Below are 18,269 nucleotides of genomic sequence, written 5' to 3' on the forward strand. Positions count from 1 at the left end.
ACACACACACACACACAGAGAGAGAGAGAGAGAGAGAGAGAGAGAGAGAGAGAGAGAGAGAGAGAGAGAGAGAGAGACTGCAACATGATGTTGTTTGCTCTGATTAGTTTAAGCATGATTTTTGTCTATCCAAATGTGTCATCGAAGGAGCACTCAAGCTTTTATTTAGGGCAAAATTATTCTGTTTGTCAGTCCCATGGGTACATTTATATTTCAAGTGCTTAGCACTGGATTAGTTTTAGTGAATAAATTGCTGCACTAAAGGGAGGGTGCTATCTAAAGATTCATGTGGAGGCATGTGGCTCTTATGGGATTCTTTACTGTGTTAGTTCTCACTGTATAGTGTGAATTAAAGTGCTGTTTTCTTTCTTCCTTGCAGAATTTTAATCTGCAATTTTTAGTCCCAAATATCACACCCTTCTTTATTAATTTTATACAATGTGAGAAATACTTTAATTTTTCAGTTTACATTACACAAATAGATGGATAAGAGCCATTTCAATTACCACAGTCATTTCTAAACTGAGGGACGGCATGGGCTATAAAAAATAACATTTTGTTTAAGGCAGCTCATATAAAGGGATAAATAAATATTATCTGAGAACAAAGGTCCCTGAAATTATTTAATTTCAATTTTCAAGTGCTACCAATCATTAGCATAAGGGAAGTGAACGATAATTCTTACAAGTCAGAAAAACTTTAGGAAATTCTAAGAATGTTCCCAATTACTAGGGATATAGTGTACAGAACTGAATTTGCCAGAAGAATTTCATGGTTTTTTAAAATAATGTTCACTTGATTCAGCAAGGCCGCAAATCTGTGGCCTCTCAGCCATGTCTGGGAGGGTCATAGGTCTAAGGTCCACCAAGCACGAGACTAGGACTGCAAAGGACAAGCCCTTGTCCTGGTGTGGGATGTACCACACCAGTGGCCTCTCCAGAAGCAAAACTGCACCTTGGAGACATGGGAAAGGGACGTGCCAGGAGGCAGGAATTGGAGGAGGCTGGGGAAATGGACCCACACTGGCTCCTGTCAAAGCTCCAGCCTCCTTCCCTCCTCTGAAATACGTGATGTGAAGTATGGTGGCAGCAGAGACCACCATCAAGATGCATGTAAGAATCCGAGTTTGGGAGCTGATGGGTTGTGAGGGCGTCGGACTGCACTCTGAGCGCAGGTGCTGTTGGAGCAAGAAAAGCTGCCAAGTCGCAGAACGTTCCCTGTCTTTATTACAGCCTTACTGTTACTTGTCATGAAATCTCATTTCTGCCCCCTCTAAGTGTCACCATCTGTTCCCTCCGCTACCTTTCCCTCATGTGTGTGTGAGTGAGTGAGTGGCAGTGCGTGTGCACGCACATGCACACACACTATTAGAACTAAAGAATTCAACCATTTAGCCAGTTAGCCAGATTTAATTGCTACAATTTCATTTTCCTCTCAACAGACTGCGTCTGGAGACTTAATGATTAGGAATATCCAGCTCAAGCATAGTGGAAAATATGTGTGCATGGTAAAAACGGAGGTGGACAGTGTGTCTTCCGCAGCAGATCTGATTGTGCGAGGTAACTCCTTTTCTCAGTATTGCTTCTTATAGGGGCTTAGACATGATTCTGTGGAGGAAGTCATGAGAGTGCACGCTCACTTCCCTTGGCACACTTGCAGTTTGAGAGCATTGTTCTTCCAAGTACTGTTTCGGTCACCCTCTTGATTTGTCTTTCGTCTGATACAGCATAGCCCATTTTGATCCAAAATGCATGCCAGGATCTAGCAGGATCAGCATTAGTGACCAAGTCAAGCAAGAAGCACAGTCCCTCAGAGCTCTTTGGTTTCAGTCAGGGTTTAGTCAGTATCTCTTGGTACAGCATCCTTTTCTGCGGCCTCAGCCACAGGATTAGATCAGCAGTGGTGGAAGATGCCTTCCGAGGGCTTCTGTGCACCTTCCCACAGATCATGTGCATCCTGTGTCTGAGCACTGTGCTTGCTGGACAGAGCGGGGCAGAGCAAATGCAGCAACTTGTTGGCAGAAGCACAAGTTGCTGTTATGTGTCTATCTAGTGTTCAGTGTAACAGCAGAGAGAATTATCAAAGTACAGAAAGCATTTCATGCCCAAAGTTACAAACTTGGACAATTATGCTGGAGTAGAGCTGTGCCAAATATTGTTCCACCTCTTTTTTCAACAAGTCCTCTGGGAGGGGGCATCAGAATGAACAGGCTGCAAAGAGATTAGGCAGGAAGGACGTCAGTAAAATTGACTGGCAGAGGGCAGAATTGTGTGCTTACCTTATTAAGTGCATGAGGTAGCCAGTGGTTTTTAATTTCCCTTTCTTTTTCACATTAAAAATGCCCCATTCTTGCTTGCAGCTGTGCGGGCTCTTCACACACAGGTTTTGCATCACATGCCTCTTTTCAAGGAATGAAGAAATTAATGAAAGTAGCAGACAGAGTTTGGCGTAACATTGTCCAGGAGGCTCTCCTTCCAAATTAAAAAAAGGATTTAAAGCATGGCTTTTTGACTATGTAAGACTGAGACAGTTGCTGGAGCCAAAAACTGAAGGAACAGATCGATCACAAGCAACTTTTAATGCCTACTTTACAACTTTGGCCAGTGGGATGTATCCAGTAGGGCCTTCACACTTGCAGAAAAGGCCTGCAGACACTCAGAAAGGGCAGCCATTTTTTGCTGTTCACCTCTAGCTCAGCGCTTATCATCACAGTATTCAGAGCGCCAACCTCAGAACCAACTTTCCCGGGGCTCAGGAGGCTGCAGCACATAGTGGGTATTGGCTGTCCTGGGCAAGTACATTGCACTAGTGCAAAGACACCCTTTGATAGCACCTAGTATTTTAATTCCAGGAGAGTTATTTTGGTCCTGTAATCATTATCTATAGTGAGAGCATGGTAGGACAACGGTGTATGGAATCACGCTCCTAGAGTGGAAAACAATGTTGGATAGTTGATATGCCATAAATCCATGGATATTCATTTTTCAGTGCAGTTTCAAGTGACAAACTGTTTTTATGAAATGTGCAATACAGATCAACTGCTACTGACATAAGTTTTGTACCACCTTACTTCTGTGCAAATACAGTATTTTTTAATGAAGTGAGGTCATACCTTCATGCTGCAGGTTGTTGATCATTTTCTCATCAAATGCTATGCACTTAACACTCACTTCCTAATGCAAGTTTTCTTATTTAGGAATAAGTATTGAAATCCTTAGAATAAAATAAAGATCTAAAATGCTTTCTTGATGTCAAGTTGCAAGCTGCTATTGCCTTGTGCTTCATTCTATGCTGCCTTAAATCAACCCATCACTGCACATGGGACCACACTACAAAATTATGTCTCTTGAGTGTGTACTAAACCAAAAGTGACAAATGCAGCCATGGCTAGCTTTTGTGCTTTAGGGGTTATTTCATTAGCTCATGTTTATAGCAAAACAAACAAACAAAAACCTTGCATTATTTTGCAAATTGAATAAAATCATAGTTTTCTGGAAAGGGACAAGAAGCTTGTAGTGCTGAATTGCTGTCCAAGGTGCTGATACTGTGTTGCACAGGGAAAAATGACTACAGAGCAAGCTTTGTGGCAAAAACTGCTTTAGATAACAAATTGTCAAACCAAAAAGATGTATTAGCCGATTAAGGCAGGACATCAAGGACTAAAGTAAAAGACAGTGATTTGAAAAGGTAGAGAAACCAGCTGAATAAAAGTCCCTGAAAAAATACATCATCTGTACTTGCGAAATTGCTGTTTCAGAACTTGCTTTTACAGTTATAAAATAACCAAGCAGGAGTTTAGTAAATGTTAAAAATGGCATTTTTACTGCATTCTAAATTGTTTTCTTCTCCCCACAGTGCTGGCAAAATAGAAATCAGTTGGTCCTATGTTTAGCAATTTGTAGAATATGTGCTACCTTTACAAATTCTTCCAATGTTAAAACCTGATCTCTTACTGCATTAGGCTCACCTGGACCACCAGAATATGTAAAAGTGGATGAAGTAACAGCCACCGCTGCTCAGCTCTCTTGGTCCGAGGGCTTAGATAATCACAGCCCAATCACTGGTTATACTATCCAAGCTAGGACACCGTTTTCAGTGGGTTGGCAAAAAGTCACAACAGGTAAAGGAAAATCGTTTATGGCTGCACTTGAATACATTTTCACTCTCAAAGTAACCAAGACATTATAATTCCCCTCAAAATACTTTATTACAGTTCCTGATGTCATTGATGGGAAAACATTCACAGCTACTGCAGTAGATTTAAATCCCTGGGTTGAATATGAATTTCGCATAGTTGCCACTAACAAAATCGGAGGTGGAGAACCTAGTTTACCCTCAGAAAAAGTAAGAACTAAAGAGGCAGGTTAGTGGGTTTTTGTTTGCTTGTTTCAATTGATGTAAATTCATTGTTATAGGTACTGAAACTGATTGGGTTTTTGTAGTTTTTAAGCTACATGTTGCTGTTGTTGTTGTTGAATGTATTTCAGGGTATGGGTGCCTGAGACTCAGTCACTCTTAGACCACTAATGCAATATTGCTAGTTTGACTATGTGTGTGCTCAGATAACTATATAGAATTACAGTGCATATATTGGAAGTCTTTTTGTGATAATAAGCAAAGAATTAAATAAGTCAAATGTAACACTGAAACACTTGCTACAATCCTTAATTTTAGTCAGCCCAGGGTAGAAAATGCCACCTGTTCATTTTTTAAGAGGCAGAGCGCTGTTTGACAGAAACGCTTTAACATCCTCTTCTGCTGGCACAAGAAATGTTTTGCTTTGGGCACCACTGAACACTCTTAGGTGAGGCATAGCAGAGTGCATATACAGCGGCTCCTCTCATCCCGAGAGAGGGAAAACCAATTTCAGTCACCACAGGTTAGAGATTACTAGACAGGGTCACTAAATAGTGGTGTTTCATATGCAGCTCTGAAACACTCCGAGAGAAAAGAGGGGAAAAGGAAGCTTATATTAGAAATTTTTCTCTTCAGCATTGTTGCTCTGCCTCTGATGTTTAAAAAATAGAGAGTAATCTGAATGAAAGTGAGGATGGGACAGTCCTTGCAGTGGTCAACATCTGTTTAGTGATACCGATTTATGAAAAGCCTGGAGAATATAGGAGAACCTGTGTGATTATCAAACAGGGGCACTCAGAAGGAAATGGCTTAGCAGTGGCTTGTTTCTTCTGCAGCACTGGCACCCACACTGACAAGGGGGTGCACTGCGTGAGTGTGACAAAAGTGGCAAAAGTCTAAGGGCTCCATCTCTCTTGGTCAAGCATAGGCATACTTACCTTACCTCAGCATTTGGTTTGGCAGCATGCCACAGAAAAGCACTGGCAAGCCACATGTCATGATTCTGCATGGCAAACGCCACATCTGGTTGGCCCTCAGCTGAATGGCTTGTGCACTTGGATTGTACTTGTGCATTGGATTTATATCCCATCTTGCTTTGTCCAGGGAGCCCAAAATTGCCTACATGATCCCCCTTCCCATTTTATCCTCTGAACAAGTCTGTGCTGGTACATTAGGCTGAGAGCCAGTTTCTGGCCCATAATCACCCAGTGAGCTTCATGATCAAATGCAGACTATAACCTGGGTCTCGCACATCACAGTCCAGAAATCTAGCCACTAAGTCACACTGGCTCTTGCCACACAAGGATTCTTGCTACAAGCCAAGTGTTCAAAAGCCCTTCCTTCCTGTGATATTATTCTTCTCCAAATGACCTATCTCCTTGTGGAATCATGCCTGAAAATAAGAGCACTGTCTGTGCCAAATAATCTCCATGCTAGGTGAAATTCTGGAAGCCACTGAATTAAGTTCTGATCTTCTGTACTTAAGTATAATTTATGTTTTCTCATCATAGTTCCTGAAACTCCACCATCTGAAGTAAGTGGAGGAGGTGGCAGTAGATCTGAATTGGTCATCACATGGGATGTAAGTGCTCCTCTTAGAATTAATTTCCTAAAGGTTCTGTTTTTAATCATTCCTTCATTCCTTCATAAAAATAAACCCACCAGCTAACAAATTTTCATTGGTGGTAATTATAAGCAATAGCTTCTATGACCTCAAATATGTGCTTTTCTCTGCCTCTCTCTGCTTTGATTCTTTTTTTGAGTTAGAATATCATCAGAACAATGTTCAGTTAAGCATGTTGGAAAGTTATTTAACTCAGGTAAGTTTTCTTAGTGTTTCAGTTTAGCACAAAAATTAATACAGCTGCTTAGATACTGAAAGTCACAGAATCATACTGCTGCTCCCAAATTTATACCTTCAGTCAATAACATGAGATGTATTCCATAGCATTACCTTGTGTTTTGATGCAAGTTTACTCTAACATCATCCACACATGCACCTCTCCCCAGGCATGCTTAGCGTAACTCAAGTTATCTGTACGCTTGATCAGGAGACCCCCTAAGCAAGGGGAGATTCTGAATGGTAGGATTTCCTGCTGAAAGGATGAGACATCCTGCGACTACCATGCCATGTCTTCTGATGTATGATGGCTTTCAGAAGGAGAACTCATCCACATGCTGGTATATCAGCCCCAAATCCTGGAATCCTGGCTTGCCTTCTGACTCCTGGCCCTCCCTGCACAGCTTCCACAGCAGGCAAGCAGAGGATTCCAAGTCCATGGCACCTCGTTAAGGCTGCGCGACTGCTAAAGTGGAACTTTGAACTGTGGTCTATAAGGCGAATGCATGAACCAGTCCCTTGCAGACAGAATTGTGATCCTACTCTAGTGATGTTCCATCTTTTGTTTGCTCCTGTGTTGTCTATTAAATTTGCACTCCCTTTGTCCACATCCTCATTGTTTATTTTTCCGAGTGGATTTTCCCATTCTCCTCTCTGTGAATGTAATAATCGTTCTCCTGCCAGCCATCACTGTCCTTCCCTTCTGTCATCCAAATCCTCTCAAACAAGACTGTACCCAGTGTATGCGATCCGTCCCCCCCTTTGCTCTTTGCCATTATAGCACTCCTCCCTTGCAATGCACATATATATTTGTTTAAATGCAACATTAAATTTGCGCATAGGCTACACCAGGTCCAAGTTCACTCTGGATAAGGAGGGGGACAGAGGGGTTTGTTGTGGCTGTTGTTGTTTTTATATGTGCTTAATAGCACTCAGCTAATAATTGGTGCTTAGTAAATTGTTGACAACGCTAACTAAATACTCAGGCATATGCTGCACTCTGGGAGCTGCCCAAGACCGGCCAGCTAGGCCGTGTTCCAGCCTTTGGAGGAAAGCCAGAACATGTCACAGATACAGTGCTGTTCCATCAAAGGAGTGGTATAAACACATTTGGACAGATCTGAAGGCCAAGAGGGACAACGGGTTATTAGCCATGAGGGCTTCATGAAACCTCATTTTCGGAGACTGTATACCACTCAGTACCAGTTGTCAGGGTGCGTACTAAGGATAGGGCCATTATCTTCAGGCATGCCATAGGTTTCCAAAAGTACCTGGCGAATACAAGGGTTATCGTTCATCAGGAAGTATTCATTCAAGAGTAAGACCCACTGAGAAAGTTCCAGGAGACACGTTCCCAGAGAGTGTGCTTATGCATGCAGTCTTAATGTGTTCTCAGATTCCATTTGCTGCTGGACTCCACTGTTCCTCCGGCTAATTAAAGCCATCCCCAGTCAACAAGCTGTTCCTTGTAAAGATGATTGGACAGGTTCTTGACTGGAGAATTCTCATACTGAAATTTTATGTTTATACAGGTTAATTTTTATTTAGTGTTTTATTCATTTACCAATTTTTGCTCAGCCTGTCCCTGAAGAATTACAAAATGGTGAAGGATTTGGTTATGTCGTTGCTTTCCGACCACTTGGCATTACAACCTGGATACAGACAGTTGTTACATCACCTGACACACCGAGATACGTCTTTAGAAATGAAAGCATCTTGCCGTTTTCACCGTATGAAGTCAAGGTTGGCGTATATAATAATAAAGGAGAAGGACCATTTAGTCCAGTGGCCACAGTGTATTCTGCCGAAGAGGGTGGGTTATTGAATAATCTCTTACATCGCTTTCATTAAGTCATTTTCCATGCAAATGAGTAGAGCAAATATTTGCTCAGCTAGTATCAGTGAAGCCATTTTAATTAGCTGGCAACTAAGTCGGGTGGGATTTCTTGTCCTTTCTTTTTTTCCCAGCACTACTGTTTTGTTTTTGCTTTCCAACACAGAGCCTACCATGGCACCTACTGGTGTATCTGCAAGCAGCCTTTCTTCCTCTGTAATTGAAGTCTCCTGGATTTCCATTCCTTGGAAAATGGGTAGTGGGAGATTGCTGGGCTATGAGGTAAAAAGAAAATCCTGCTTATAACATACTTTATCCTCTAAGTTAACACGTCTGTGAAGGCGTGCCTTTGCTTTCAAATCATTTTTCATTCACAGGTTGGAAGCCAAAGCTTGCTGTTAAAAGTCAGCTGTTCTCTTTTTACTACTGTATAGGAAAATGAGTCGTGCAAACATCTGGTGATAAATTTTTTGTCTGCCTCACATTCCTGTATTTTGGTGGGAACATTCCTTGAGTGGCCTGATGTGCAAAGCCAGAAAGGCAGGAAGGGCTCTTTTGCTTCTGAAACTAGATGAACATGTGTTACCGTCACAAATAATCTGGTCTTGGGGGGAGTATAAAAGCCAGATACAAATATTCACAGATTTCTGTGCAGAATTCGAGCTATTGATCTGGCGGTGCACCAGATCAATTACTGCAAGCTCCCAAAACTGCACTCAGAGTGGAAATCAGCCTGCAGGGAGCTCCTGCGGTCCCTGTCCATGCATGCCTGGTTGCTGTCTGCTACATCTCCTGCCACTGCTCTAGCAAAGATTAAGCACAGGAGCTCAACCTCCATTAATACAAACGCTGTTAGATTGTGTCCCTTTCTGCTTTGGGCAAGGCAGGGAATGTGCATGATGCCTTTATGTAAACAGATGCTTAACCTATCTGCAGAAATAAGTCAGGTGCAAAATTTGATACTGGTGTTAGCACGACAAATGCGCAGCAGAACATTCATTATGCCTGTGTAATGGCAGAGAGCTGCTGCATAACTGCAACTTCTGCCGAACAAAATTAAGCTGTTTCTTTGAATTTTAAATAAAAGGGAGAATTTTGTCCCCTCCGTGCACTTTCTGTGGCACTCTGAAAATAAAATGCATGCCCACTTTTGGAATTAATATATAGTTTACTGAGATATATAGATCTCAGTAAGCAGTGATAATATTTTCTAAGTAGTCTACACTTTGCACCCACTAGGTAAGATACTGGAATAATGGTGGAAAAGAGCAGTCTTCAAACAAAGTAAAAGCCATTGGAAATGAGACATCAGTAAGAATAACAGGTTTGAGGAGCAACCTTGTGTACTACACAGCAGTTCGGGCTTACAACAGCGCAGGAGCAGGTCCTTTCAGTGCCACAGTCAATGCCACCACCAAAAAAACACGTAAGTCGGGGTAAGGAAATGGCAGAAGGGGGTCCTTTACTTACTAGGAAAAAGATGAACTTTTTAACAAGCCAGTTCAAAATCTGCTACTGTAAGTTCTATGACACATCAGAAGTGTGTGCATGATCTCGTACTGAAGCACTGTCAATAAGCAACCTTTATTTGTTATTTGTGTCTTCTGAGGATGCACTAACAACACAGTGGTATATATAATGGAACACATTGTTTTGGGGATTTTGCAAGATATTGGAAAGCAACCGGGAGTCAACCTACTGAAACCCAAACCATCCCAGTGCTTCAGAAATGGCATCCCTGCTATGCTGAGAATAGTCAGGTGGTGGTGCCTGAGAAAGGTCCCAGAACTCCTTCTCTGGGATTCTGCAGCGTTATTTCAGCCCTGTGACCTTGGAGGCTGTCTCGGATTCTGAGGCTCATCTCATTTTGCTTTGTACAAATTTCATTGCTCACATAGATGTGTAGGACTGCATATGGGTTCACATACACGTCCATGTAGGTACATGAGTAAGGGTGTGCCAGAGATTTCTCTGCTTGAATCCTGCTCTGTTCTGCCAGACTTGGGCCGGTTAACGCACTGTAATGATGACCATTGATGCTAATACTTCTGTATTCTCCATTTATATAGTAGCAACATTAAGGCAAATGTTATATCAGTGGATCTTCACCTATTGTCCAACCTGTTGAAGTGCTTCTGGAAATGCACCCTCCTCCCTCTGAAGAATTTGCGTTTTGGCCTGATTGAACTAGAGATGGGCAAATGAGCCAGTTAGTTATTGCCAAGACAGACAGAAAGACGTCAGATTGGTTTATTTCCTGAGGAGCTCCAGAAATGAAGACCCCCGCCATCCCAAAGCACCAGCCCCTTCTTCTCCAGCCCCTTCCTTCACTGCAAGCAAGAGCTGCATGTGGTAATTGTAGCAGCAGCGGAGTCATTCTGACACACTGCCCAGCATGTCAGGACTGGAATAGTGGTAGTTGCTGGAATTTGGCCATCTTCCCAACAGGTTCTGCTATCAGCTCCCTTCACCAAAAGGAGGCCGTGCCTCAGGGAAGAAGATTTGCTGATGCTAATTGATCAAATATACAGATTTTGAAGTTGCTGTAATTTAAATACAAATACAGTGCCTCTCAGCATATTTGGAAGGACTGCCCTTCATTTGTCACTTCTTTTTCAAAATCAACACAAGAGACTACATCCAGATCAGAAAATTTTTATATATGTAAAGCAGTTCAGATCATTTACCTGGATAATAAGTTTCAGTTGGGCACTTTAGACAACAGAATCTGTGTTTGGGGCACCTGAAATGCTTCCTTTCGTGCTGAGAAGCCGCCACATCCTGGAAGTCAGTGGTGATGTTATTTCACCACATCACTGCCCCACATACTGACACCTCTCACAGCCTTGTTGGATAGTGGCGATATGATTGCAAAGGTTTTAGCGGAATTGTTAATACTTCAAATATGAACAACCCATGCAGGAAAATGTTTAGAACCTTTCTTTCTTTAGCCAGGACAGGTAGAACATGTAGTATCAATTCATCAGAATGTATTTTCAAAATATACTGGTAAATGTCAGTTTACGTCACATTGTCAGGAGCTTAGCCTAATTAGAACTCTTTGCGGGGAAAGCCAACCAATCAAGATTCTTTTCTAATGCTCTCAAATTCAGCATGAGTTTCATACTTCTCATCATGGTTTATTATCTCACAGTGGGCCTGTAATAATTGAGGCTATCTCTTAATTGCAACTTTCCGATGTGATGTGGAAAGATGATAATGTAAATTTCAATATAGATTTGAAAACTGGTGAAGAGGATCCTAGAAATTAAGCAAGAAGTCAGTTATTGTAATGACCCCTGCAGCTATTTAAGTTATAATGTTGTGATTCTGTGGTAATTGAAAAAGCAAATCATTTTCAATGACCTTTGTCTTTTTAATTATAATCCTAATGTAATCCTGAAAACTACATATTTAGCGCAGAAAGGTTAAAGTAAGTCAAGGGCAGTGCTACATCGCTGGGCTTGATATTTTTTTCCCTCATCCCTGTGGTGGGAGCTGCAGAAAATAGTTGTCCTTTCATGTTTAATATTGAGCTGCTGTTCTGAAAAAAAGTTGAAAAACACACATAGTAGTGCAGTTAGGATTATGGCCTATCATTTCCTTAAAATGTTTTCATATTATTTTTTTGATTGACCTGTGTTTGGGGGACAGATTGTTCTTTATTTCTTACTTAATTGGCTTCCCTGAGATCAGCAATACTGAAAGGTGATCCATAAGTTTTTTAAATAAATGACATGATAGCCATCACCTTAAATTCTGTTTTGGCAGCAGGTGAATGGTCCAGAGACTTTAGCCTGTGTTGGACTACATGGCATTAAGCTGTGCTTAAAGGGGATATAAACTGTTGCTACCTCTTCTGATTCTCCTTTGCTGTGCAGAAGTTCCTCAACCCCAAGAGGATGATCTTCCTCATTCTGCAGTTTGTCTTCTCCCTGAGGAAAGAGGAGAAATAGACAGGGTTTGTGTGTGTCCCTGTGCTGGCAGCATTGAGTAAACCCCCAGGGAAGCCTTTGGCACTCTTTCTGAGAAAGTTAAGCACATGCCTAAAACTTTTCCAGTGAAATTAATCTAAGGATTAAGAGCGCTTAACTTTGGATTGTACCCATAATGATTAGGTTCCTACCACAATAGAAAATGGCACTTATCTCTCTTCCTGCTTTTGTCCTATAATACTAGGAAAGTTGTTTGCTATGTTAATTTTATCTAATCTTATACTTATATTTGAGTATCGTTAGCATGAGTATTTTTGGGATAGTGGTTCCAAATTTGTGTGCACGAATCTTCACAGCAGGATCAACCATTTACCCAAGAGAGCGTCTTGTATAACAAATCACAGCATAGATCATTAGCATGCTTTGAAATCAGTGCCTAGAACAGCAAGGCATAGCCATTTATCATTTGAGCAGATACTAATATAATTATCCTGCAGTTATAGGAGATAGCTATTTCCTACAGAAGCACTGTGCCTGAACATCCAGATAGGACTGAACCCAGAATACTGGGTTTTGTGAACAGTTTCAGCACTGCCCTTGGATTTCTTAAAAATATTTTCATTATTTTGTATTTATTTATTTATTCTCTGTTAAAAGACTTTGTTTATCCAAGTAACATAAGCACATAGCCAAATATGATGGGCTTTGTGGCGTTAGGATTATGCTAACTTCTTGTCCCCCATTGTAATGGATCCTATGAATAATGGAGTGCGGCAAAGAAGCCTAACAAAGAAATAGTGTTTCCACACAAAGGAACAGACACTGGAAAACAGTAACACCCCTCGGGATTAAGAGAGGGAAGTGTTCATGCACAGTCAGCATTTCCAGGAAGGTGAATCTGGGGCAGTCCAGCACCGCTCTACATACAGGGTGAAATCTCAAAAGCAGCAGGTGATGAGATTAAGGCTTGTGTGTGTGTAAGTTTCCTAACTTCCAGTAATTCGAAAAACTTAAAGCTTCAACATGTTTTAAGCAATTAAGTTAACAGCACAGTTAATACCAAGTCCTTTTCCTTTGTTTTTTCTTTTCATTTTCTTATTTTAAAGTGGTCACACACTGGATAACATTTCCTTACAACTTCTTCTTAGATGTTCTTCCATGATTTTACAGAATCTTTAGAATGGTCTGTCTTATTGGATATAATTTGTACTATTTCCTAACCAATCAGGAGAAATGACAATGGAAAAAAGTCTGGAAAAAAGATATAATTCTAGATGTGTCTCTCTGTGTGTGTTTCTGTGTGAAATTAGCAAGCGGTCTTCTAATTATATAATTGTAAACAGCCATTGCAGTATGTTATACTGGCATTATTCTCTGATCATACTCCTTAAAGGCTCTAGCACTGTCATCATATTGCTCAAAGATTGGTCCCATTGTGTTCTGTGGGGTTTACACAGTAGCAAATGCATCTAGAATTGCAACAGCATTGCCACGTTTCTCTGTATTTTCCAAACTGAACGTGATGCGCAAATGATGCAGAGTGGTGCTGTATCCATCATGTGATAACCATCAATTACCTGGACCATTATTTGCTGCAGCAGAATAAATTTCAAATGTCAAGAAAATTAAAATCATGTTTTCGTTATATATTTCAAGCACCCAGCCAACCTCCAGGAAACGTCGTGTGGAACGTTACGGACTCCAGAGTACTGCTGAATTGGGAGCAGGTGCATGCCATGGAAAATGAGTCAGAAGTAATTGGCTATAAGGTGAGGACAAGCCGGGCAGCAGTGATTTAGCTGTGAAGCGTGCAAGAAACAGCCAATTTTGCATAAATACCCGAAGTGTGTATGGCACGAGCTCTACGCTAGCCTTCAAACCCAGATGTGGTGCTATTTGATCACCAGTAGTGGAGTGAAATTCAACAGCCAACACAATCAGTCGGTGTACATGTACTGGGGAGGGGAGAGGGCACCACCAAAACAGCAAAGCCTCCTATGCCAGCCCAGCTTATGAGTGATGCTGTGAATCCCTTGGACAATTGCCAGAATCATTTCCTGCAATGAGATTTATTGCAGTGAAACTACGTGTTGTTGCGGATTGTGTAAAGATATAGAATGCAGCAAAGAAAAGCAGTTAAATTCCATGGCATACTAATTACGTCCTATATGCTGGCTATCTCTTACCATAGTCCAGAATTCTTCACTTTTTTATTTTATTGAACCTCTCAGGTATCTTGTCCTTATTTATTGCTTTAAGAGCCTGATCCAAGTAATGATAAACTCCAAATAAAACAATACTTTAAAGGAGACCCCATTACTGAGAACTCAATATAATATCGTATACATTTGTTGTTGCAATATATTCTGCCATTCTAGATTAAAACTGTGATAAAAGTGCTTGATTAATGTTATGGATTTTCAGTGTCTTGTAAGATGTTGAGGCAACAGTTCTGCAATTTGGGCCCCTCCAACTCCCATACATGTTTTTGTTAAGAAACCGTCCTTTTTTCCTAACTAAAAATAAGATTACATTGTACAGGATGAGATAAAGTCACAGTATTTCTTTTTATTTTACAGGTTTTATATCGGACTAGTAATCAGAAGCAGCTCAGTGTCCTGATTACAAACAGAACATCTGCAGAACTTCTGCTTCCATTAAATGATGACTATATTATAGAAGTGAAAGCATCAACTGATGGTGGAGATGGTATTAGCAGCGAGCAAATTAAAATTCCTAAACTAGCAAGTATGTTTACTGGATATGGAGTTCCATCAACTTCTCTAATTCTATCATAAATAAGAATATGTGGGAAGGGAATTTGTTTGGTATGTATTATAATTCCCAAACAAATAGCTTAACCAGAACAATTATCCTTTTCACACTTCTCTGAATTTCCTGATGCAGTTTCCCAAAAGATGTGTACAGAAAAGCATGCATTTAGAGACATTGCATACAAAAGACAGTATTAAGGGGACATGCTAGAAAAACTGGATGTATCACAATAAATTGTGTACAAACATCTATATGCATTGCTATGCTGACTTTTTTCAAAAAAAAACAAAGTCTTGCAATGCAGGATGGAATAAACTTGTGCATGAAAAAATAGTCAAGCATAGAAAGCGAAAAGACAGGTTTGCCCATCCCTTATCATCAATATTTATCTCTCACCTTCCTGTCAATATACAGCAGTTAGGCCACCTAAGAATAAAATCCAGATTAAAAAACAAATTTTATTCAGACCATAAAAAGAAATAAATTGAAAACTAAACAACTGTGATTTTGGTTTTTTACAATCAGAGTTGTAATTTAATAGAAAAAACTAGCCTGACCCTTTATTATGAAATTGCTTCAGAGTAATGAATTAGTAACTATACTAATGGCAGAAAGTGAAGAGGAACTAAAGAGCCTCTTGATGTGGGTGAAGGAAGAGAGTACAAAAGTTGGCTTGAAACTCAACATTAAGAAAACTAAGATCATGGCATACGGTCCTCTCACTTCCTGACAAATAGATGGGGAAGAAATGGAGGTAGTGACAGATTTTATTTTCCTGGGCTCCAAGATCACCACAGATGGGGACTGCAGCCAAGAAATTAAAAGACTCTTGCTCCTGGGGAGGAAAGCTATGGCAAATCTAGACAGCATACTAAAAAGCAGAGATATCACCCTGCCAACAAAAGTGTGTATAGTCAGGGCTATGGTTTTCCCAGTTGAAATGTATGGCTGTGAAAGCTGGACCATAAGGAAGGCTGAGCGCCAAAGGATTGAGGCCTTTGAATTGTGGTGCTGGAGAAGACTCCTGCAAGTTCTTTGGACCGCAAGGTGATCAAACTGGTAGTCCTAGAGGAGATCAACCCTGACTGGTCTTTAGAAGGCCAGATCCTGAAGATGAAACTCAAATACTTTGGCCACCTAATGAGAAGGAAGGACTCCCTGGAGAAGAGCCTAATGCTGGGAACAATAGATGGCAAAAGAAGAAGGGGACGGCAGAGAATGAGGTGGCTAGATGGAGTCACTGAAGCAGTTGATGTGAGCTTGGGTGGACTCCAGGGGATAGTGGAAGACAGGAAGGCCTGGAGGAATGTTGTCCAAGGGGTCGCGATGGGTCGGACACGACTTCGTGACTAACAACAACAAAATGAACTATACTATTGTTTTCAGATTCTGAGGTGTTATTATTTAATAGAATCTCAGAAATATGAGTTTCACTGTTCAGCTAAACCCACTGGCAACAAATATACAGACTAAGTTTTTGCACGAGTCATTTTTTATCTTTCAAGAAAAGAGTCGTACACAGAACTGGCAAGCTATGCATTCAAATGGGACGAGTCATGGATGTTGAATCCAGTGTCAACCATTTTGCTTCCATGCCATAGCAGATGGTTGCTCTTATCTGTAGGTGAAAGATTGACATTCACCAAGATATTCAACAGAGTAACAGCATCACTTAACTATACTTTGCAGATGGAGCGATAGTCAAGAAAATGTGACTCTACCATTACCACAGTCAATCTGCTTTGGTGTAAACTTCTCAGTCCATCCAGTATTGTCTCATTTCACAAAAAACAGCTTCATCAGACAACTCAGAACTGGAAACATAGAAACAGAGCAAGTCAGAAGGGGTCTCCCGAGCCATCTAGTCTGACCACCTAGCTCCAGCTCGCTCCTCTCTTACGACATGCCTACCATGTGCATGGCCTGTCTATTCTTGAACACCCTCACCGATGGGGCTTCAATCACCTCCCTTGGAACCTCATTCCATACCCTCAGGGTCCTAATCATCAGGAAGTACATCCTGGCCTCCAAATTGAACCTTCGTTCCCTGAGCTTTGCTCCATTGGAATGCATTTCTGCAGGTGAAAATAGGTCTCTACACACCTCCTCGTGGCACCCCCCTCATGTACCTATATGTTGCCAACAGATCCCTCAGGGTCTCCTTCAGGCAGAAAAGGCCCAGTTCCCTCAGTCTCGCCTCATATGGCTTTCCCTGCAATCCAGTCACCATCCTTGTGGCCCTACGCTGCACCAATTCCCACCTAGCTATGTCCTTCCTGTAATGTGGAGAACTGAGCACAATACTCCAGTTTCGGGTGCACCAGAGTCATATAGAGTGGCAGTAATACCTCTCTTGATCTAGTAATACCTCTATTGAACTATACTACTATTTTCTTACTATGCAACCAAGGGTGGTGTTCGCCCTCTTGACCACCACATCACACTGCAGACTCATGTTGAGCCTGCAGTCAACCAGCACCCCGAGGTCCCTTTCACAAGTGCTGCTCTCCAGCCACTTGTCCCCTAACATGTACTTATGACACCCATTCCTATGCCCCAAGTGCAAGACCTTGCACTCATCTGCTTTGAATACCAGCCTGTTGTTCCCTGACCACCTCCATAGTCTGTCCAGATCCTTCTGGATCCTGAGTACCTGCTCATCAGTTTGTGACCATCACCCCCATTTTAGCATCATTTGTGAATTTGATCAGCAAAAAACATTTACTTCTCAGAGCCACTCTTTTTATTTTTTTTATTTAAAACATTTCTATGCCGCCCCCATCGCAACAAAACCTCGGGGCGGCTCACAGCAAAAGGAGAGTAATGGTGTAAAGTAAGCAAATTAATATCTGGAAGGGAATCCAGGGACAGAATCTAGGACAACCAGATGCTTAAGAAGAGTAAGTCCAGGCGAGCTGATGATATTTACCAGTATCTTGAAGATCTGAACCTCATAGAAAAATCACAGGTGGTCTGCACAGCTAAAGATGCAAGCTGCACACAGTGTGGGTGCAATCCAGTCACCCCGTGGCCGATGCCCTTAAGCCACCAGGCTCAGAGGCTGCAAGCGCCAGTGCAAAGCACAGCACGGCAGTAATCTCCCGCCCACCTCATTCCTTGCCATTTTCCACTGCTGAGATTTTGGGCCAGGGCAAGTATAGGGGAGGGCAGGAGGCTGGAACATCCGCTGGAATGAGCACAGCTCTGCAGCCCCAGCCTCTCCCCCTCTGAGACTTGCATTCTAGGAGCGTCTTTGCACATCAGCAAGGTGGGCTGGGATAGAAGCTCAGCCTTCAGAGCCCCAGCGCTGAGATCAGACTTGAAGAAATCCTATCATCTCCCAGACAATATTAAGAGACTATAGGATTTTGCCCTTACCTCTGATTAGGTATGCATGGGATCTTGCTGTGAGGCTGCAGTGCTATCTGTGCTTACTTGGGAGTAAGTCCCATTGAACCCTGGCTCTTTCTGCTGTCAAAATGTAGAGTTGCACTGCTTTATAAACCTCTCTATATCCCACCATCCAGAT

The 18,269-nt window shown here is 41.7% G+C and overlaps 1 protein-coding gene across 1 annotated transcript in view; it reads left to right on the forward strand.

Moving 5' to 3' along the window:
* The window catches only part of CNTN3 (contactin 3), a 64,102-nt gene that overhangs the window by 42,552 nt on the left and 3,281 nt on the right, over positions 1 to 18,269 (forward strand). Inside the window, exons 9-17 of the mRNA XM_044452048.1 lie at positions 1,442 to 1,559; positions 3,962 to 4,120; positions 4,214 to 4,363; positions 5,868 to 5,938; positions 7,775 to 8,009; positions 8,197 to 8,312; positions 9,270 to 9,456; positions 13,622 to 13,734; positions 14,545 to 14,713. Of these exons, the coding sequence (XP_044307983.1) occupies positions 1,442 to 1,559; positions 3,962 to 4,120; positions 4,214 to 4,363; positions 5,868 to 5,938; positions 7,775 to 8,009; positions 8,197 to 8,312; positions 9,270 to 9,456; positions 13,622 to 13,734; positions 14,545 to 14,713 (1,318 nt within the window). The remainder of the gene's footprint in view (positions 1 to 1,441; positions 1,560 to 3,961; positions 4,121 to 4,213; positions 4,364 to 5,867; positions 5,939 to 7,774; positions 8,010 to 8,196; positions 8,313 to 9,269; positions 9,457 to 13,621; positions 13,735 to 14,544; positions 14,714 to 18,269) is intronic.

The sequence above is a fragment of the Varanus komodoensis genome, unplaced genomic scaffold (genome assembly GCF_004798865.1).
Source record: "Varanus komodoensis strain SLA01 unplaced genomic scaffold, ASM479886v1 scaffold6_4, whole genome shotgun sequence".
In the NCBI taxonomy this organism is placed as follows: Eukaryota; Metazoa; Chordata; class Lepidosauria; order Squamata; family Varanidae; genus Varanus; species Varanus komodoensis.